This window comes from Pelobates fuscus, chromosome 3 (genome assembly GCF_036172605.1).
Source record: "Pelobates fuscus isolate aPelFus1 chromosome 3, aPelFus1.pri, whole genome shotgun sequence".
NCBI classification, from domain to species: Eukaryota; Metazoa; Chordata; class Amphibia; order Anura; family Pelobatidae; genus Pelobates; species Pelobates fuscus.
In genome coordinates, this window is record NC_086319.1 from 179,519,660 (window position 1) to 179,542,827 (window position 23,168).

The window sequence follows — 23,168 nt, forward strand, 5'->3', positions numbered from 1 at the left end:
GATAGAAAGTACCTAACACAAAAACACCTCAAAAACATAATAAAAACACACAGGAACCCCACATATTATACATCCCTGGATAACTTTGATCCGAGTGCCCATGTTGGCAAAATAGCGCCCGGTTCCATGAAGAGATGACAAAAGAGTTCCAGAGCAATTAGAGCTTTGGCCAGTGAAATATCGGGAGCTCCTAAAGGGAGGCTCCCTCTGGTTCTCAAGGAGCGATTGGTTCCTTTATTCCATAGTACCTCCCTTCCAAGTAGTACTCTCCCGGCACTTCGGGAAGTGGGGTAAAACATCGGGGCAAGTTAGTTGGACATTGGACAGGGATGTGGCCAAGCCAGAGTTCCATGTGTTTAGGTGCTAGGTATCACTGGGGATTATTCGGCTATCTGGAACCGAATGCCTGCAAGGATAGAGGCGCTTTCAGGTGTTTAACATGAAGGGGGTACAGTCTGGAGCCAGTGGTAGTGGAATAGAAACAACACAGGTGTAGGCGCTCTCTAGAATGTATGGATGGACGGCAGCAGTAAACCAGCAGGACTTCCCAATACCTGCTATTACCCAGAAAGTGCAGAAAACAAAGTGGTAAACCGCGCCACACGATAAAAAATAGTATAAACAAAATTGTACATACATACAAGTAGTCCCAGTATTGAGGTAGTAAATATAAACCTTAAAGGATAAAAATAGAAATAATAGTGCAATATGCCAATTTAAAGAAATACAATAGTGCTATAATATAAAGAACCAGTAGAAGGACCAACTCACACTTTACAGAGCTGCTAAGAGCTCTGCTGATTAGCGCCTGGACGGTATAATCCCCGTCTAAGGATATGGTGGTGGTATCTGGTATCCAAGGCTCCACAGGCGTGTATAAAATAGAAACACAGAGAAAATCCAATAGTGTATTATGTATAAATATTGGAATAAAAAACAAGGGGTAAATACCCTACTTACAATTTCCAGAGCACTAAACTTGCTCTGGTGGTGAGTGCTTGTGGTGGTATAATCCCCACCAAGGGATATAAGCAGGATCCAAGGTGCACAGGAATGAGAGGTAGATCAAAAAGCTGGAAACAAACTGCAACTTTATTGTAAAATAAAATAAAAAACCTTTGTATATAAAATCTCCAGTAAAAATACAATGTCCAAAATTCAAAGTCCAGACTTCTTGATCCACTTTACTCTTTTCGCCCGAATAGGGGCTTCTTCAGAAGTGTAGATAGTGGGGAATGGCAGTTCCGTCCTTATATAGGGCATCTGTCTTGTAATCCCAGTGTGTGCACTCTTCCTGTTTCCGGCCGGTCGCATGCGCCAACCGGAAGTGACGTAACGCAATCTGCAGGGGCTGATGGGACGTGTAGTCCTAATGTTGTTGCTAATTCCGGTAGTCGCGTGCATCGCCCGGAAATGACGTCACGCGACTAGCGGTGCATTGTGGGGGGAGTAGTTTTAAACACTACTCTTTACAGCATCCTCAAACAAATGAGAAATAAAGAGCAATTACATATACATTAATGTTTATAGAGAGCTGTTAAATCTTAGTTTGTTTACATGACTGCATATATAGTGAAGTTTATAAGTTGAACATATAGTGGTCAGGGAATTCTGAATGAACGAGTATTTAAAGGGCCAGTAAATATGGCCACAGAAGTATACACTTATACATATAATGATCTGGATTTTATAGATATATAACAGATTCTTAGAGGGCCAATATATATGGCCATAGAGGTATACACTTAAACATATAGTAATCAGGATATCATACATGTATAGCAGATTCTTAAAGGGCCAGTATATATGGCCATAGAGGTATATATTAAGAACTGTAGACAGTGAAAAAACACCAATCACATTAGGAAATATATGTGCAAGAGGAATTATATATAGTGGCAACATAAGAGGTGTATGGTATCATTAAAAGTTGAGAAAAAGATAAAAATATATATATAAATATAAATATAACAAAAGAGAATGTATATAAAAATATATATGTATATAAAATATATTGTAAAAAATTATAAAAAATTAAAAAGATCAAATTCAGCATTAAGTCCATTAGGTTGTAGTGTATCTAAAAAGTACACCCACTCCATCTCTTTTTTACCCAATTTATTAACCATATCACCACCTCTCCAATGTTGGGATACTTTTGTGATGCCAATAAATTTAAGTAGGCGTGGGTCATTATTGTGGAGTGCAAAATGAGAGGATACAAGATGATTTTTGAAGCCCTTTTCTATATTCCTACAATGTTCCCCAATTCTCGTTTTTAGAGGTCTTATAGTCCTTCCTACGTATTGTAGACCACATGGGCACTCTAATAAATAGATGACATTCTTGCTCATACATGTGATAGTGTCTTTGATCTCATACTTTTTGTTAGTTTTGTTTGATTTAAAATCCATAGTATGTCTATTAGTTTTTTGGGTTTTTTTACAGGCTACACAGCAATTGCATCTAAAAAATCCTTTCTTATTACTTAAAAAGCTATTCAGAGCATTGGAGTTTTCTCTTTTGGTGTAATTCTTTGTGAGTTGCATTTTTAAATTAGGGGCCCCTCTGAATACTATTCTCGGTTGTTCTGGAATAATTTTCCCTAATATTCTATCTTCTTTTAGTAGATGCCAATTCTTTTTTATTATTTTCTTTAATTGTTTATTTTTATTATTGTAGTCTAAGACTATCGGTAACATGAATTCTTTTCCATCTTTTTTGCTTTGGTCTTTCTTTTTGATTAAAGAATTTCTGTCCATACTTGATATTTCTTTTATGGTATCTTCTATTACTCCTTTATTATACCCTTTCTCAATAAATTTCTCTTTCATCTCATTAGCTTGAGTCTCAAAGATATTACATTCTGAACAGTTCCTTTTGAGTCTAAGTAATTGGCTTTTAGGGACACTCTGGAGCCAGCTTTTATAATGACAACTATCTGTTTTAATAAAATTATTAACGTGTACTTCTTTAAAATGGGTTTTTGTGTGGATGCTATTGTCTTTAATATAGATATCAAGGTCTAAAAAGGTAACGTTGGTTTTACTAAAATCTGCTTTTAAAATGATACCATCCTCATTTTCGTTTAAAAATTCTAAAAATAAATGAGCGGTAGAAGGGGGACCTTTCCATATGAAGAGGAGGTCATCAATATAGCGAAAATAGGAAACCAGGTTTCCCACCCAGCCATGTCCATTCCATACCATTCTTTCTTCCCATTCTGTCATGAAGAGGTTGGCATAGCTGGGTGCGAACCTGGTCCCCATTGCTGTACCGTTATTCTGTTTGTAGAAAGAGTCCTTAAACCAAAAATAGTTATTCTTGAGAATTAAATTGATTCCCTCAATTATAAAATCTATTTGCTCTGATTTCATATTATCATTTCTCTCTAATATTTTTCTTACAGCTCTACATCCTTTATTATGTTCAATGATAGTGTAGAGTGATTGCACATCACAGGTGATTAGCATATATTCCTCATTCCAATCTATACTTTCCAATTTCTCGAGAAGGTGTATAGTATCTTTTAAATATGATTGACTCAATTTGACGTATGGCTGTAACATTATGTCAATGTACTCAGATACGTTAGAGAGAACAGAGTCTATACCGGAGACAATGGGTCTGCCAGGTGGTTTTTCAACACTTTTGTGGATTTTTGGCAAGAAATATATGACTGGAATCTTTGGACATTTTTTATTCAAGTAGTTATATTCATCAACACTTAGTATATTCTTCTCTTTTCCTCGATTGAGGAAATCTTCTAATAAAGTTTTAACTTCCGGGGTAGGGTTTTTTGATAGTTTTGTATATGTATTATTGTCATTTAGTTGCCTGAATGCTTCTTCCTCATACATTTCTGCTGATAAAACCACTAGGCCCCTCCCCTTTATCGGCCGGTTTAATAACTATTGTTTCATCTCTCTGTAGTTCTTTCAAGCCCTCTCTCTCTTTTTTTGTAAAATTATACTTGTCACCTTTATTCTTATCATTTAGTTCTCTTATGCTTCTAGTTACCTTTTTTTCAAACATATCTATCGCACTAGATTTGCAATACGATGGGTAAAATTTAGACTTGTTTTTGAGAAAACTGTTTACGTAGGTGTGGTTTTCCTTACTCTCTAGAATTTTATTATTTGTAGTATTATCTTTACCCATATAGAATCTCTTTAAAGTAGCATTACGTACGAATTTATTGACGTCTATGTAGGCCAAGAAAGGGTTAAATGTTTTTGTTGGGGCATATTTAAGTCCTTTATTCAGTATTTTTAATTGGATGTTTGTTAGTGGTTTTCCTGATAGGTTGAATATCCCCTTATTTTCATTTTCAATTTCACTTGTTTCTTTCTCTAACATCGCTCTATTCTTCCTTTTTTGTTTTCTTCGTCCTGACCGCCTTCCTCTAAACTCCTTTTGTGGCCCCTTAGTGGACTGATGTGTTCGGTTTTTCTTTCCCGATTCGACGGAATCTCTAAAAAAGATATCTCGTCGAGATGTTCGGAAAAGGAAAGTGTATGGTACCTGTTCTGTGTTAGAATATCTTCTGGAGGGCTGTTTCTAATATCACGAGTTCTCCTTCCTTCTCTTTCCCAAGAGTGTAGATTCGTTCTGGTTCTTATCTCCCTAGGGGATCTCTGGCCTTGTGTGGTCCTATGAATTTTTGGCCTGACTACCAACGGTTCTTCTGTGTCTTTATGTGTATAGAATCTCTCTCTTTTATCTAAACTTTCTTTGTGGTGAATTGTGTCCATTCTGTTATTCTGTGTGAGTATATTTGTTCTCTCTCTTAGTTGTGTATCATTTTGAATATGATCTTTTGTGGAAGTGTCAATCTTTTTCATTTCATAGTTGTATCTTTGTTTGTTTGTGTATCTTTCATTGTTTGAGTCAATTCTATACCTTTTAGGTGAAAAGTGCCTGTGTGTTTTCTTTTGTGAGTGGTGTTTTGTCGTGACTCTAGAAGTGTGATCTTTGTAGGGTGGAGATCTATTTGAAGAGTGATCTCTATTTGGTGATATATTTCTACGTCTCTGTTGGATGTTCTCTTTGTGGGTAAAATCTTGGTTGTACATTCGTTGTGGTCTCTGGTTATATGTCCTATTCCTATTATGATTAGTTTCCATTGGAGTTTTTTGTATATTCGAATTCCAACCCTTTCTTGAATTATACGTCCTTTTATTATACGTACGTATCTGATTATGTGAGTAATCATATTTGTCTCTATTATATTTATTTATTTGTATTTTTTTGGTCTCCATTTCAGTTCTCTCTATGGTCCTTTTTATTTTCAATGTGGAATCGTAGTATTCCTCTGAATCCCCAAATGGGATCAATTGTTGTTTTAGATCATTTATTTTTTTGTCTAAATTCGCTAGTCTTTCGTTCTTTACTTTAATTAGAGATTTCATTAAGCCAAATGTGCAAAATTCTAAATGGCCATACCATTCCTCCATAAAAGGTCTATTGTCAGTATCTGAGGTTGGCATTTTAAATAGCCTCAGTCCCCTCGGTGTAATATTGTCTTCGATATATTTTGTCAAAGTGGCTATCTCCCACCTTAATTTCATTTCTTTCACTAGTGTATATTCTAGTTCTTTTAAAAGTTCCCGTGGATTATCATAATTGATTAACGGTTCCTCATATTCCATATCTGTATTAGGGTCCGTATTTTTAAATATGTCATTGATATTGATGACATACTGTTCTCTAAATTCAAATAGTGACATAATAGGGCAGCCTATATGGGAATTTAGATAGATATAGAAACAACACAGGTGTAGGCGCTCTCTAGAATGTTTGGATGGACGGCAGCAGTAAACCAGCAGGACTTCCCAATACCTGCTATTACCCAGAAAGTGCAGAAAACAAAGTGGTAAACCGCGCCACACGATAAAAAATAGTATAAACAAAATTGTACATACATACAAGTAGTCCCAGTATTGAGGTAGTAAATATAAACCTTAAAGGATAAAAATAGAAATACTATATGTTTAAGTGTATACCTCTATGGCCATATATATTGGCCCTCTAAGAATCTGTTATATTTCTATAAAATCCAGATCATTATATGTATAAGTGTATACTTCTGTGGCCATATTTACTGGCCCTTTAAATACTCGTTCATTCAGAATTCCCTGACCACTATATGTTCAACTTATAAACTTCACTATATATGCAGTCATGTAAACAAACTAAGATTTAACAGCTCTCTATAAACATTAATGTATATGTAATTGCTCTTTATTTCTCATTTGTTTGAGGATGCTGTAAAGAGTAGTGTTTAAAACTACTCCCCCCACAATGCACCGCTAGTCGCGGGACGTCATTTCCGGGCGACGCACGCGACTACCGGAATTAGCAACAACATTAGGACTACACGTCCCATCAGCCCCTGCAGATTGCGTTACGTCACTTCCGGTTGGCGCATGCGACCGGCCGGAAACAGGAAGAGTGCACACACTGGGATTACAAGACAGATGCCCTATATAAGGACGGAACTGCCATTCCCCACTATCTACACTTCTGAAGAAGCCCCTATTCGGGCGAAACGCGTAAAGTGGATCAAGAAGTCTGGACTTTGAATTTTGGACATTGTATTTTTACTGGAGATTTTATATACAAAGGTTTTTTATTTTATTTTACAATAAAGTTGCAGTTTGTTTCCAGCTTTTTGATCTACCTCTCATTCCTGTGCACCTTGGATCCTGCTTATATCCCTTGGTGGGGATTATACCACCACAAGCACTCACCACCAGAGCAAGTTTAGTGCTCTGGAAATTGTAAGTAGGGTATTTACCCCTTGTTTTTTATTCCAATATTTATACATAATACACTATTGGATTTTCTCTGTGTTTCTATTTTATACACGCCTGTGGAGCCTTGGATACCAGATACCACCACCATATCCTTAGACGGGGATTATACCGTCCAGGCGCTAATCAGTGGTAGTGGAATAGCTCTTCTCATGGAAGGTTACGTTTTAAATAGTACATGGTTTGCCACAACATCTTTTGTCACTTGTCTGATCAAGAGCACTCAATAGTACTACCTGACTTTTAGTACTTAAAATCAGAGTAAAGCTTCCCAACAAATGTGTTTATATGCTCATGAACCCACAACAATCACCTGGACACTTGACGGAATTGAAAAATAATTAATTTAATTACGGTTAGAACAAGAGCTTATATACACCGGGAAGAGAGTAGTCAGATTTTGTCCACATGACGACAGAGTGGCTGACATTATTACAGCACCTGACTTAAAGGAACACTATAGGCATCAAAACAACTTTACCTTAATGAAGAAGGTTTAGTGTATAGATCATGCCCGTGCAGTCTCACTGCTCAATTCACTGCCATTTAGGAGCAATTGTGTTAGTTAGACCCCAGTAAACGTGACTTAGGCAACCTGGAGCTTTTTTGAGATTGTGTGCCAGTCATTGAGAGTGTGCGTCTGTGTGTTTAAGAAACATTAATGTATATGTCACCATTTATTGGGCAAAGAGCTCCTTTTGAAAAATCTATGGGTAACACTTCTCCATATAATGTTTGTTATTGGTGTCTGTTGAATTAGGTTGTTTGTCTCTCCTGTGTGCTTTGGACATCTCCCATCATATTAAGATTAATTTATTTAAGAAGCTTTAATGTATATCACTATTTATTGGGCAAATTCTATGGTGACATGACATATCTCTTCCTCTCATTTATGTCAACTGAATTTGATTCAATGATCAAATTACAAACTTACAGCAAGGAGCTATTGGAACCCATGAGTTATGTACAACCTCTTGTCACATTGGACAAATGTAGTAAATTGTTACGCCTTTATGTGGTATGTAAAGGAGGTCCTTCACTATATGGCAGTGACTGGATTAAAGCCCTGGGCATGCCTCTGCTTGGTATTGCCCAGTGTACATTGCTTTCTGAGGTGGACTTCTGGGTGGAGTCTCTGAAGTTATGATTTAAAGAGGTTTTTGAAGATTGTCTGGGTACAGTATAAGGAAAACTAGTCCAACTCCAATTCAAACCGGGTGCCCGCCCTTGTTTTTGTAAGGCCAGATCAGTAACATTTGACTTGTGAAAGAGTGTGGAAGCAGACCTCGACCACCTATTAGCCCAAAAGATCATAAAAAAAGTTGAGAGGAGTGAATGGGCATCACCTATTGTTCCTGTAAAAAAGAAGAATGGTGATGTCAGGATTTGTGGGGATTTCAGGATGGCCTTGAATAACCAGCTTCTTGTGGCTCAGTACCCATTGCCTCAACTTGAAGATCTTTTTAGTTCCTTAGCCGGAGGCCAAAAGTTTACAAAAATAGACTTAAAGCAAGCTTACCTACAACTGAAGGTACACCCAGAGTCACGCCATTTATTGACAATTAATACTCATAAAGGATTATTCCAATATACCCGCATGGTTTTTGGTATAACCCCAGCAACAGCAATCTGGCAGCGTATGAAGTCTATGTATGAAGTCCTTGCAGGAATACCTTACACTCAATGTCTACTAGATGACATGCTCATTACAGGTCCCACAGATGAAGAACACAGGAAGAATGTGGAAGCTGTGCTAGAGAGGCTCCAAACATGGGGATTACAGGTAAATCTTTAAAAATGTGACTTTTTAAAGAGACAATTAGAATTTTGTGCCCATACTTTTGATTGAAATGGGTTACACACTACCAAAGAAAAGGTGAAAGCCCTTACTCATACCCCAATTCCCCAAATTGTAACACAGCTCAGGTCTTGTGTTGGTCTCTTAACCCCTTAAGGACTGAGCCAAATGTACACGTTGTGAACAAAACAAAACGTAAATAAAACCTGGCATTTGCGCTATATGTCTGTCCAACCGTAATTCACCTCTTTAATATTAAATGCACCCCCCCTTATTATTTATCATTTTATTCAGGGGAAACAGGGATTTCATTTAATATCAAATATTTAGCTATAAAACATAATTTAATATGAAAAAAATGGGAGAAAATAAGAAATGTTATTTTTTTAGTTCTATGTGACATTTTAACTGTCAATGTCATAATACTGTTTGCTTTTACTGCAATAAAATACACATATTTGTATTCAGCAAAGTCTCACGTGTAAAACAGTACCCCCTATGTACAGATTTTATGGTGTTTTGGGAAGTTACAGGGTCAAATATAGCACGTTACATTTGAAATTGAAATTCGCCAGATTGGTTACGTTGCCTTTGAGACTGTATAGTAGCCCAGGAATTAAATTTACACCCATAATGGCATACCATTTGCAATAGTAGACAACCCAAGGTATTGCAAATGGGGTATGTCCAGTCTTTTTTAGTAGCCATTTGGTCACAAACACTGTCCAAAGTTAGCGTTAGTATTTGTTTGTGTGTGAAAAATGCAAAAAACGCCAATTTTGGCCAGTGTTTGTGACTAAGTGGCTACTAAAAAAGACTGGACATAACCCATTTGCAATACCTTGGGTTGTCTACTATTGCAAATGGTATGCCATCATAGGGGTAATTGTCATTCTTGGGCTACCATAGGGTCTCAAAGGCAACATAACCAATCTGGCAAATTTTAATGTGAAGAAAATGAAACACAAGCCTTATATTTGACGCTGTAACTTTTGAAAACAACATAAAACCTGTACATGAAGGGTTCTGTTGTACTCGGGAGACTTCGCTGAACACAAATATTTGTGTTTCAAAACAGTAAAAAGTATTGCAGCAATAATATCGTCCGTGTAAGTGCTGTTTGTGCGTGAAAAATGCAAATATCATCGTTGTAATACTGGCGATATCATCGTTGTAATAAATTTTACTGTTTTGAAACACTAATATCTGTGTTCAGCGAAGTCTCCCGAGTAGAACAGTACCCCCCATGTACAGGTTTTATGGTGTCTTGGAAAGTTATAGGGTTAAATATAATGCTAGCAAATTAAATTCCCTTTTGGCATGGGTTGTCAGGCAGGTCCCGCTAATTGTAATTAATTAAGATACCTAATTATGTAAAAATATTACATAAATATATGTGTAGAATTAATATATGTATATATATATATGTGTATATACCGTATATACTCGAGTATAAGCCGAGTTTTTCAGCACATTTTTTGTGCTGAAAAACCGGAACTCGGCTTATACTCGAGTCAATAGTCTGTATTATGGCAACTTGCATTGCCATAATACAGACTGGGGGGAGAGGGGGCTGGCAGAGAGTTTACTTACCTGTCCTGCAGCTCCTGTCAGCTTCCTCCTCCTCCGCGCCGTCTGTTCAGCATCTCGGTCAGCTCCCAGTGTAAATCTCGCGAGAGCCGCGGCTCTTGCGAGACTTACAGTGTGAGCTGACAGAAGAGCTGACCGGACGGCGCGGAGGAGGAGGAAGCTGACAGGAGCTGCAGGACAGGTAAGTTACAGCTCTGCCAGCCCCCTCTTCCCCTACTGAACTGCCAATGCTGGACCACCAGGGAGTAAGAGCCCCCCTCCCTGGCCATCTAGCAAGCAGGGAGGGGGGACGAAAATAATAATACAAATATTAATAATAATACAAAATTAATAAAAGTATTAATAATAATAATAATAATGAAAAATTCTTTAAAAAATAATAAAAAAAATAATAATAATTAAAAAAAGTTAATATAACAAAAAACAATTAGTATTAAAATAATAAAAAAATAATAAAAATGCCCACCCCCACCAAGCCTCTGCAAACACTGCACTCATACACACTGCACTCATACACACACTGCACTCACACTGCACTCATACACACACACTGCACTCATACACACACACACTGCATTCATACACACACACTGCACTCATACACACTGCACTCATACACACACACTGCACTCATACACACACACTGCATTCATACACACTGCACTCATACACACACACTGAACTCATACACACACTGCACTCATACACACACACTGCACTCATACACACACACTGCTTTCACTCATACACACACACTGTAAATAAATATTCAATTAATATAATTTTTTTAGGATCTAATTTTATTTAGAGATTTACCAGTAGCTGCTGCATTTCCCACCCTAGTCTTATACTCGAGTCAATAAGTTTTCCCAGTTTTTTGGGGTAAAATTAGGGGCGGAGCCCAAGGACAACTGTTTGGCGATGCCTTCATCGCAGAGCTCAAAAAGCACGTAAACCTATTCACCACTTTGAATAAGGCCCAAACCTCACTCAAGCAGGTTTTTCATACCCCAACTACAAGGGGTGTTTTTGGAAGGGCTGGTCGGCAGCGGAACCGAGCCACCAGCCGTTTTTGGACCTCAGGTTCCAGATAATTCCCGCAAGCTCAGAGTTTCTTCCCATCTACGACACAAAGGTCCTCTTCGTTCCAAGGGACGGGGAGGTCTAGAGGATTCAGAGGTCGAGGACGTAGCCGTTTCTCCAATGGTGAGTCCACCTACATTCCAAAATGTTTCACACTTTGTAGCAGGCAGCCTGTCTCTTTTCTTTCAGAACTGGGAGCTGATTACCAAAGATGCCTGGGTCCTACAGACAGTACGAGGCTTCATCATAGACTTCTTCACAAAACCCATACAAATCACCCCCCCCCTCCTCCGATTCACATGTCAAAGGAACAAGAACACTTGGTGGACGAGGAGATCCGCACGCTCTTCAGGAAAGGCGCAGTACAATACGCGCCAGAAGGGGGAGGCTTTATAAGCAACATCTTCCTGGTCAAGAAGAAAACAGGCGACTACAGACCGGTTATCGTTCACTTGCTGGAATCTTTAGGTTTCGTAGTGAACAGACAAAAATCGTCTCTCTCTCTCCTTCCCAGTCGTTTCAATTCCTCGGCTTCGATATCGACTCGAAGGACTGCGTACTACGTCTCCCCTCGACAAAGATAGCCTCGATAAGAAAAGAAATCAGATGGGTTCTGAGGATGGACACAATACCACTCAGGATGCTCGCCCGGATCGTGGGACTCCTCTCCTCCTCCATACAAGCGATATTCCCAGGGCCGCTACACTACAGGGCCATGCAACGGCTGTAGGCGGGATACCTCCGCACCGGGCACTCGTACGACCACTGGATCCCACTGTCGACGGAAGTGAGGACGGAACTTCGATGGTGCTTACTACACATACAAGCCTGGAATGGCAAGGCTATCTTCGGCTCTTCCCCGGACTTCATCGTGGAATCGGACGCCAGCTTGTGGGGATGGGGAGCTCACTGCACGGACGCCTCCACGGGAGGCCCATGGCAAGAGGAGGAGACCAACCTACACATCAACTGCCTGGAACTGATTGCAGGATCCTTCGCCATCCGTAGCCTGGCCAAGGACAAATCGAATTGCTGTATTCTGCTCCGCATGGACAACATCTCGGCGGTACAGGCGGAATACCTACCGGGAATCTCCAACCTGACGCCACTGGCGAGAAGTCTTGGAAGATTCTACAGTGGCCATCACAGTCACCTGACTTGAGCCCCATAGAAAATCTCTGGTGGGATTTGAAGAAGGCAGTTGCAGCACGCAAACCCAAGAATGAGCAATGGGCTAAGATTACTCAGTAACGCTGGCAGAAGCTAGTGTCTGGCTATGTGTCTCATTTACAGCAGGTCATAACAGCAAAAGCATGCTCTACTACTAAGTACTAAAGATGCTTGCCATGAACGGCTGAATAATTTTGAGATTGGAGAAGTCATTATAAGTTGCATTTTAAGCTAAATTTAGGGAAACCACTTGAAGCAATCACTGTGTTGAGCTATTCCATTTGTCTGTAAATTGTAACAATAAACCTGCTTTTCAATGGGGGTTGAATAATTTTTATTACAACTGTATCTATCACCATTTATTGAACTACATTCACTGTTTCTGCCCAAGCTGGGGAATGAACATGCTTGCCCAAATACTGTCAACAAGCTACCAATATTTTGCTGAATAAAACGTTGATTTGTTTTATTGATTAAATAGCTGGACATTTTTTCTTGAAAAAAAATGAGTTGTGTGCACCCTTGTCTGTGCAGTTGCCCCCAATTGCTTTCAATGAACTGTCTGTCAGACCAAAATGGGCATGAGCTGAGAGGCTTGTCTGTCTCAATGGCTGACATTACAGTAATACTGCTGTGTAACTGCTAATACTACATTATCACATAGTAATACTGTTATGTATTGCACAAGTGAAACTTTGACAAAGGAAAAAAAATAGAGGGAACATTGGATGGTGTCAAGGGACTCCAAGAACTATAACCACTACAATGAGATGAGCTAACTGCAGAAAGTAAATTGTTGGAAATTCAAAGTAAATCTCAGATTTTAATCTAACAATTATTTACGTGAAACCATATTGGAGTAGATTATTTTTTAAAATTCAGTTATTTGGTTCCTTTTCACTATTTAAAATGTGGGATGGATTACAATGCCAGTATGTACAGAGCTGTGAAAAAAATCCAATATTTTGGCACCCTAGGAGTATCAATAATAATTTATATTTCACATATCTAGCTGTAGAAATCTGGAATTATTAACATTGTTTTTGGAGATTTAAATAATTTTTCATACTCATGTTATAACTCCCTAGTACTATTGAATTACAAACCCACTTTAGAATGAAAATGTTAATTTCCAGTGTTGTCAATAAAGCTTGTTGATACATGGGAAAGGAGAGCGGCACACACAATCTGTACACAGAACTATGGAGTTTACAGTGCCTGCTTGTAGTCAAGGTAGGTAGAGCGGTGCTGCTATCTGATTGGTTGTTTTGCCGTCGAGCAGGTTAGGTTGAGCTGTGTATGCATGATCAGTCCAGGAAGTGATCTGTGCGCTGGATGAGGGATCAGGCTTTGTAGAGCTGTATGAGGGACTAGCAGGTTAGGGTGCTCCGTACCGTATTGCGCATGCGTGGATCTGTCGGACAGTATGTAAAGAACTGGCTGGTGCTCCAGTTTATGCTCAAGTTCCTCCACCTTTTATACAGAGATGGACCTGGATAGTGTGCTGGAGAGAGTCAACACTGGCAACCAGGATAGCATTGAAACCGCCCTGAGAGACTACAATGCAGAGGTACATCTCTCACTGCACCCTCCTACTACACTGTCACATCATAGCCCCACTGCACTGCTCCAACATAGCACTGTCTCATCACTGCACTGTGTCAACATAGCACTGCCACAATCTAGCACTGTCACAATATAGCACTGTCACTGCACTGTCACAATATAGCACTGTCACTGCACTGCCTCACTGCACTGTCACAATATAGCACTGTCTCTGCACTGCCTTACTGCACTGTCACAACATACAACCCTAACTACACTCTTACATAGTGTCCTCTCACTGCACTGTGTCAATCATAGCATCCTCTCACTGCACTCTCACAGATAGTGTCCCTTTCTCTGCACTCTCACAACATACACATTCTGACTGCACTGACACAACATAGCACTAGCTCACTGCAATTTGTCACAACATATCCCACATTTTATCCACTCAGTGCATTGTGCTCTACCCTCTCCGTGCACTACACAGTCACAACCTCTACACTGTGCTGTAATCAAAAAATCCCAGATAATGCAATGTGCTCTCACATGAAAGTATCTCTTTGCACTGTACTGTTACAACATGCCACCTCCTCCTTTCACTGTTTTTTCACAATATAGTTTCCCACTCCTTGCACTGTGCTGTTACAGGATCGGGCCCTTCCTTTTCATCTGAGAGGGGTTTTTCACAATGTAACACCTGTCCATTGTACAGTGCTATTATAACTTAGCACCTTCTTTCTCACTACATTGTGCTGTCATGATATTGCACTTTTCAACATGAAAAACTCTTACTACAACTCCCTCTGACTGGACCATTTGCAGAGGTATCTTCTCACTGAGCAAAATCTGCATCCTCTATTTTGCACCTGTCCTAACAATGTACTGTATTACTATGAGGCTCTATCTTTTGGACACACTGAACTGACAAAACTCACAGCAAAAAAAAAAAAAAAAAAAGAATTACAATCTCACTTTCAATAATGCTTGTATGACAATTTGAGTGACATGTTCAACCTGACCTTGCTATTTATTATCATTCTTGACACAATCCTTAAAAAGGACCTACCTTTAAAAAGTACCTGGTGATTTGTAAAACCATAGTTTAACAGTATATCTTTGCACAAGTGTGATTTTCAAAAATATTTTTTTATGTCTTTGTACATCTGACATCTATCTATTGCTACATACTTACCATTGTGTATGCTTTTAGGAAATCTATTATTTATAACAGATTATGTTATATGCTTCTTGCTGCCAATGTTTAGCAGTAATGGCTTGTAGGATAATTGAAGTTCAATTTCAAATGTTAGGTCATGATTGGACACAACTGCTACACAGTGAGGGAATAAAGTTTTTGATCCCCTGCTGATTTTGAACGTTTGCCCACTGACAAAGAAATGATCAGTCTATAATTTTAATGGCAGGTTTATTTTAACAGTAAGAGACAGAATAAAAAAAAAAAAAGAAATTCAGAAAAACGCATATCAAAAAAGTTATAAATTGATTTGCATGACAATGAGTGAAATGTGTAATTGACCCTTTCGACTTAGTACTTGGTGGCAAAACCCTTGCTGGCAATCACAGAGGTCAGACGTTTCTTGTAGTTGGCCACCAGGTTTGCACACATCTCAGGAGGGATTTTGTCCCACTCTGACGTTTGGCAACTCGAACCGTCGCCTCCCTCCACAGATTTTCTATGGGATTAAGGTATGGAGACTGGCTAGGCCACTCCAGGACCTTTAATGTGCTTCTTGAGCCATTCCTTTGTTGCCTTTGCTGTGTTTTTTGGGTCGTCATGCTGGAATACCTATCCATGACCCATTTTCAATGCCCTGGAGGAGGGAAGGAGGTTTTCATTCAAGATTTGACAATAAATGGCCCCATGCATCATCCCTTTGAATAATAATGTTTCCACCTCCATGTTTGACGGTGGGGATGGTGTTCTTGAGGTCATATTATTTTTCTTATTATTATTTATATAGTGCCAGCAAATTCCGTAGCACTGTACAATGGGATACAATGTCATAGGCAGCATTCCTCCTCCAAACACGGCGAGTTGCGTTAATGCCAAATAGCTCGATTTTGGTCTCATCTGACCACAACACTTTCACCCAGTTCTTCTCTGAATCATTCAGATGTTCATTGTCAAATTTCAGACGGGCCTGTACATGTGCTTTCTTGAGCAGGTGGACCTTGTGGGCGCTGTAGGATTTTAGTCCTTCACGGCGTAGTATGTTACCAATTGTTTGCTTGGTGACTATGGTCCCAGCTGCTTGGGATCATTAAAAAAAAATAAAAAAAATCCCCCTATGTAGTTCTGGGGTGATTCCTCACCGTTCCTCATGATGAGACTGACCATTATTTTGTGTTTCTTCCATTTGCGAATAATTGCACCAACTGTTGTCACCTTCTCACCAAGCTGCTTGGCGATAGTCTTGTAGCCCATTCCCGCCTTGTGTAGATCTACAATCTTGTCCCTGACATCCTTGGACAGCTCTTTGGTCTTGGTCATGGATCTGATTGGTTGATTGCTTCTATGGACAGGTGTCTTTTATACAGGTAACAAGCTGAGTTTAGGAATACTCTCTTTAAGAGTGCTCCTAATCTTAGTTTGTTACCTGTATAAAAGACACCTGGGTGCCAAAAATCTTGCTGATTGATAGGGGATCAAATACTTATTTCACTCATTGACATGCAAATCAATTTCTAACTTTTGTGACATGCATTTTTCTGGATTATTTTTGTTTGTTTTGTTATTCTGTCTCACTGTTAAAATACACCTACTATTAAAATTATAGACTGCTCCTTTCTTTGTCAGTGGACAAATGTTCAAAATCAGCAGGGGATCAAATACTTTTTCCCTTCACTGTATAAAGGCCCTGTTTCTGCCCGTTTTGTGGATATTGGTCTCAAGTCATGAATAAGCAATCATACATGTTTCATGCTAAACCTAGTCATCCTTAGGAAATTAGGCCCACCAGTATATTTGATGGCGGCACTGCCAGGATGTAAACATTAATGGGCATACTGTGCAAGGTCTAAGAGACTCAGGAGCTACCCTTACCCTTACAAGTCGTGCTGTGTGCCCCTCAATGCCCTCTTAGAAACAAACAAACAAACAACTGCCTGGTGTAAGGAAAGCCGCAACGTGTTACCAATGGCCAAAGTACACTTGGATTGGGGCACAGACCAGGGTTACTATGAATTTGGTAAAATGGACCAGATTCCAGACGACTAGTTACTCTTGGGTAACGACCTTGGGACACTCTCCAGCCAGTATCTACTCAAGAAAGTATCCCTGATGGCTCGCTGCCAGACTCTCCAACCATAGGTTGGTGGCACCCGACCATCAGACACCAACCATCCAGTTTCAGAGGTCCCATCATTGCCAATTTGTTTTGCACCTGAGGCATTAAGAGATGTAAGCGAGGATTCCCCTCCCCTGACTTGGCCTCAGTCCTCTGACTTAGGCAGTTTGTTAGGGCTGACCCATCCTTAGCTTCCTTGTGCATCTACACAGACTCCGGTGAACAAGAGAATACAAGTGATCTGGGAGAATGGAATGCTACATAGATTTCACAGTGCCGGATAGGCGCGACCACACTAGATTTAACCCCAGACAGAAATTTGCCAAATGGTGGATGCTGATCCGGTCTGCTTCCCACAAGGCTCGGAATCCATGTGGCTTTAAGACGGCTGCTGCACTACATTGATGCCCATTGATGATTAGGAGAGTACTCTACAGAGGAAAATGTGTTTGTTTGCATCACTCTTCTGGCATCTAGTAGTGTAGCAGGCTTTGTTTGTGTGCTGTTCTAACAAAGATGGTTTAGGTAAAGGCTCCCTTGTGCCTAAAGTGTTATACTCTGTATCCTCCCATTCCTCTGGGTTAGGCTTTTGTGGACTGTCATATGACCAGTAAAATCTGTCTCCTATATCACAGCACACAGTCAACCTGCTGTGTTGTAGCCTGTGTACTGGTCAGGGAGATATTTAGATCTTGTCTATCATGGAATCATATGATCTCTGCCAGGAATCAGTTCTCTGTCACCATGACGATCTGGCACCTTTCATTATTTATTTGTAATTTTTTTTGAGCTGTAGTATGTAGTTTAATATTTGCACGATATGACATGTTATCTCTTCCCATTTCACTTGCACCCAGCAGCCACCCTGTGGCATTTAGCCAAAGGTGGTAAGACTGGCTGTTAAAAGTGAAAGTAGTAGAATTAATTATCTTGTAATGAGAGGCAGTTTTATTACATTTTACATTTATGGATTTGGAGTGGGGGAGAGAGTGTGTTCATGCATGTCTTACCATGGGAGCTGTCCGATCACTCTTAGTGCTAGCCTCCTGGCTAGTGTAGTGGGGAGCCTGCACTTGTTCAGCCACCTTAAAGCAGGGTTTAACAAATTTGCTTAAAATCCAGGAGCAAAAAAAAAAAAGTTAGGAGTCAGGTGTGTTTTTTTTTTTTGTTTGTTTTGTTTTTTACACGCACAAAGCTTTCTTTTCAACGACAAACATACAATTCTTAAAGGGACACTAAAGTCACCGGAATCACTACAGCTTAATGTAGTGGTTCTGGTGTCTATAGCCTTTCCCTGCAGAATTTTCAATGTAAACAAGAAAAGGCAGTATTTACATTGCGCATAGTGACACCTCCAGTGGCAGTCACTCAGACGGCCAATAAAGTGCTTCCTATCTCAGTGCTGCACACTGTGCAGCACCTACATTCATGCTCTGCGTGGAGGCGCTGAACTTCCGCCATAGCAATGAATTGATTCAATGCATCTCTATGATGAGATGCTGATTGGCGCAGAGTTTTGCAGCACATGCGCAATAGTTTCCCAATACTTTCCTGTGGGAAAGCCTTGTATTCGTTGAGATCATCAAGCTTGATTATCTTAGCCATGGAGGCTGGGCCAGCGGTGGGGAGACCGACATGGCATGGGGAAAAAGAGGGAGTAAAACGCCATTCCAATGCGATCGGGAGGGGGGTAGGGTTGGTCATCTTAACACACACAGACATATGCTGACAGACAGACACACATTTTCACACACACTCTTAAATTATTATTTGGTTAGTCCAACCAGCCTCACTACGTTTTGGAGATCTGGAGTGGACCAGCTTTCCCTCGGATCCAGTGGGCGGCAGGCCAGGGCAGAGTGGAGGCAGACGGCCAGCTGCGCGTATTTGTAGGCGGGCAGCTAGAAAGCTGTGGTATTCCTGCTCTTCTTCCTTTTGTGCCACTTAGTAATTCTGGGGCTGGAGTGGCATCATATTCCAGCCCCCGGCATCACTAAGCAGAGCATAAAGATCACAGCTGCCTCGTCGCCTGCCTACAGTAGGCTCTGCAGAGGTAACAGGCTCACATATCCCAGACGACCGGACAAAATTCCTGCTGGCTGGGATTTGAAGACCCCTGCCATAAAGAGTTACTCCAACCCTTCTTTCATTATTATTATTATTATTATTTTATTATTTTATTTATTTATATTTACCTTCCTGTACATGTGTCCTGCATCTCCGGGGCAAACTTAAGTCCAAAATCGTTGTTGTTAATGTATACTAAAAAGTTAGATATGCTTGCCTTCGGTCCATCCCAAATGATGATGATGTCATTGAAGCTTTTCCAGAGCACTAGATTTGTACTCCACCCATGCTTAACCCAAATGTGGTTGTCTTCTCATATTGCCTTTAAATAGGTTAGCATAACTGAGGGGCAAACCTAGTTCCCATAGTTCCCATAGCTGTAACACATGTCTGCAAGTAAAATTGTTATGGAATTAAAAATAGTTATGAGTGAGAATAAAAGAAATGCAGTCCAAAATAAAAGCTGCCTGATGGCCATCCAGATGTGCATTTCTATTAAGTACTATCGTGCAGATATTCCTTTTCCATGGTCTATGAATGTAAACAAGGAAAACACATCATGCTGGCTCCGCCTCCAAGAGTTGTGTATCTTTCCATTATATGTCCATGATCATATTAAGTATATGACCGTTATCCTTTAATTTTTATCATTATTTTTTAATAATTTTTGCAAATTATACAAACCAAGTAATAACAATCATATATTATATTATAAAACATTAAGTTATTCATCACATTGTTGTAAAAACTGGCATAATCAATCTCATTCACAAATACTACAAACAAACTTGCATTTTGAGGTATAAGAGCAGCATGGATGGAACAAATTGATAAGTTTTTGGCACTATCCCATAGGGGGTCCTTCTTTGAAGATATAAATAATTAAACAGGGGTCCATATCTTATTTTACAGTGGCATATGTTTATTCATCATATAAAAATATCTTTCCATTTTCCCTTGATAGGAGATTTGGCAGATGAACTCTGCCCATGAAGGAAAATTAGGTTTTCGCCATGCTCTTGCAATATTTAATTTAACAGTAAGCAGTATATTGATCACTATAATAATGGTGCTTTTATTTTCTTTAGAAAGTCCCAAGTGAAAGTGCCCGATACTTGGGTTTAACCCCTTAAGAACCAAACTTCTGGAATAAATGTCATGTCATGTGTCCTTAAGGGGTTAAAGAAATATCGGTTTTTAAAAATAAATGTAAACAATGTATCTATTTCATGTTTAAATACCTGCAGTTTTATGCACTCCCACCAAACATGAAGAAAGGTACCTCTCTCTAGGTTACATCTCCAGCATTGGTCTGATACATTTCTATTGAACTTGACGATACGGGAGAGAACTAAATACCATCTATGGAGTTATTTCAAATATGTTTCTTGCAGCGTAATGGAATAAAAGCTTTTCCTAAGGTCCATCCTTTATGCCAACTCCAGTATCCTTTATATATGATTTAGATAACGGAACATATTTTTCCTTTCAGATTAGAGGCAGTGCTTACACCATAGGGATATCCAATCTGGAGGGAAAAACAGGCAGGCAAATCTCCAAACATTTTAACCCCTCCCCTAATTACCTCCTTTCCAATAAGTAGCAGCTCCTCCTGATCATCCCCAGTTCTTTGCCTGCCTTCGGCAGGGGAGGTTATGCAGGAAGGTTCTCCAGGAAGCAGGTGAGAAGGGCTGAGGCTCGGGAGGCTCTGCTTCCTTGATGTTCGGGTAAGTAGCGTTTAACACGCCGGACGGCGTGGTCCCTCAGAATTTATTCCGTCTCTTGCCGTGCCAGGTGCCGGTCTGACGAAGGACGCAGGCGTGCGTCGGCTGGGAGGTCCTGTCGGTGGAACGCACACACAAGTTGCGTTGCGTTCCACCAGGGAGTCGCAGAGCGCTATGCACATGCGCAATGCGAACCTGGATTCAGGCGCCAAATTTGAACTGGGCGTTTTTGTTTGGTTACAGGACTTAAAAGGAGCATCCCCAGCAGCAACCTCTGTTTGCCAGGAGCTCTCAGAACGGTTTGCAATGTGTGTTTCTCACCTGCCCTCCAACACACTCTCGGGCCATTTAAGGTAAGACTGATTAAGTTTTTATTTAAATGGTTCTAGCCTGAATCTTTAGGGAAAAATTTTGTTTATTTTCCCTTGTTTGTTTTCTGTTCCCAGTATATAATCCTGAAAATTTGGATAAAGTTGCTGAGAAGGGGAAATGTACATCTAGCCAAGCATTTAATGTGCTCTGTGTGTGGCCAGCTTATGCCAGATGGTTGTAAAAAGAAAACTTTGCTCTGTGTGTTCAAAGAAGCTTCAGAGGAAGCACAAAGAACAGTAATGTCCACTTTATCAGCTGGTTGCAACAAAGTATGCAGCGAACAGTTGTGGATATGTGGTCAGCAGCATTACAAACAATCCAGGCTTCGGTTGCCCAGGATTCTCAGCTTGTAATACATGCTAACAAAAAGCCTAAGATCTTGGGAAGTTCCGATTCTAGTTTGGAACTAGTGGTTCTGAGTATGGCGATAATTCAGCAGTGCCTCATCAAATGAGGAATCTGCATTCCCAGTAGAATCCATTTGGGGAATTGATTAAAGAAGTGCAGTTGCATTTGAACTTGAAGAAACAGGGTAAAAGTCCTATAGGTTTCTTTTTCACCCACAGATTGGGGTATTGATTTAAAAGAATGGAAAATTCCCAGGTCACATGCTGTTTATTGGCTAGACAGTTTTTATTTCTCTCTTTCCATAGAAGCGGTACAAGACTGTATGCTGGATACTGTCCCTGTAGTGGGCGTTCCTATTGCTCAAATAGGTAAGAAAACTTCATTACCAATTGGAGTTTCAAGCGGCCTCAAGGAGGTCATGGTTGAACGCATGGACTCCTCCTTAAAGATGTTGTTCATCTCTTCGGCAGCTCAAGCTAAAGCTTTGATTACGGGGTCATCCGTTGCCAAGGCCCATATTTCTTTGGTTGGAAGAACTAGAAAAGGAAGACCCGTTAAAGCTATTATAAAATATCAGTATGGCATCTGATTTTTAGTGGATGCCTCTGCAGAAAGCCTGTAATTATCGGCCAAGAATATAGGTATTTCAACAGTCGCCAGAAGAGCACTTTGGCTTAGAAATTGGTCAGCAGATGCGACACCTGATAATTCACTGTGTGAACTATCTTTTGAACCTGGAAGACTTTTCGGTTCAAAGCTGGATGAGTTGTTGAAACAGGTGAAGGAAGGAAGGAATGCTTTACCAGTATCGTATGGGAAGCAGTTAGAAGCCGTAACGCAGAGACACTTCCCTCATTTAGAAGTTCCTCTCTTAGAAACTATTTCAAGGGTCAACAGAAAGAGGCTTTGATTATAGGAAGAAGTATCGACTCTGTTACTAAAAGAGTGGTGGAAGAAGTTCCTCTAAAGGAAGACATCAAGGCACCTATTCAAGACTTTTCTTGGTGCCAAAACCAGATGGTTCGTTCGGACCTATCCTAGACCTAAAGGCCGTAAACAAGCGGATTATCATAAAGAAATTCCTCATGGAAACAGTAAAGTCGGCTGCTCTGCTTATGCACCCATAAAATTGGTTTGCTTCCCTGGATTTGAAAGATGCCTATCTTCATGTACCCATAGCAGAATCCAGCAAAAGTTTTCTACGGATGCGGTGTGCTGCCAATTGGTAACCATACATTACCAATTCAGAGCACTACCTTTCGGCCTGGCATCAGCGCCCAGAGTATTCACATAGCTTCGAGTAGTAGTTCAAGCTTTCTAAGAAGTATGGGCATCGCTGTCATTC

The 23,168-nt window shown here is 40.0% G+C and overlaps 1 protein-coding gene across 1 annotated transcript in view; it reads left to right on the top strand.

Moving 5' to 3' along the window:
• The first annotated feature begins 13,785 nt into the window (after window positions 1-13,785).
• The window catches only part of RIC8B (RIC8 guanine nucleotide exchange factor B), a 135,038-nt gene continuing 125,655 nt past the window's right edge, over window positions 13,786-23,168 (top strand). Inside the window, exon 1 of the mRNA XM_063447784.1 lies at window positions 13,786-14,026. Coding sequence (XP_063303854.1) covers window positions 13,943-14,026 — 84 coding nt within the window. The 5' untranslated portion in view covers window positions 13,786-13,942. The remainder of the gene's footprint in view (window positions 14,027-23,168) is intronic.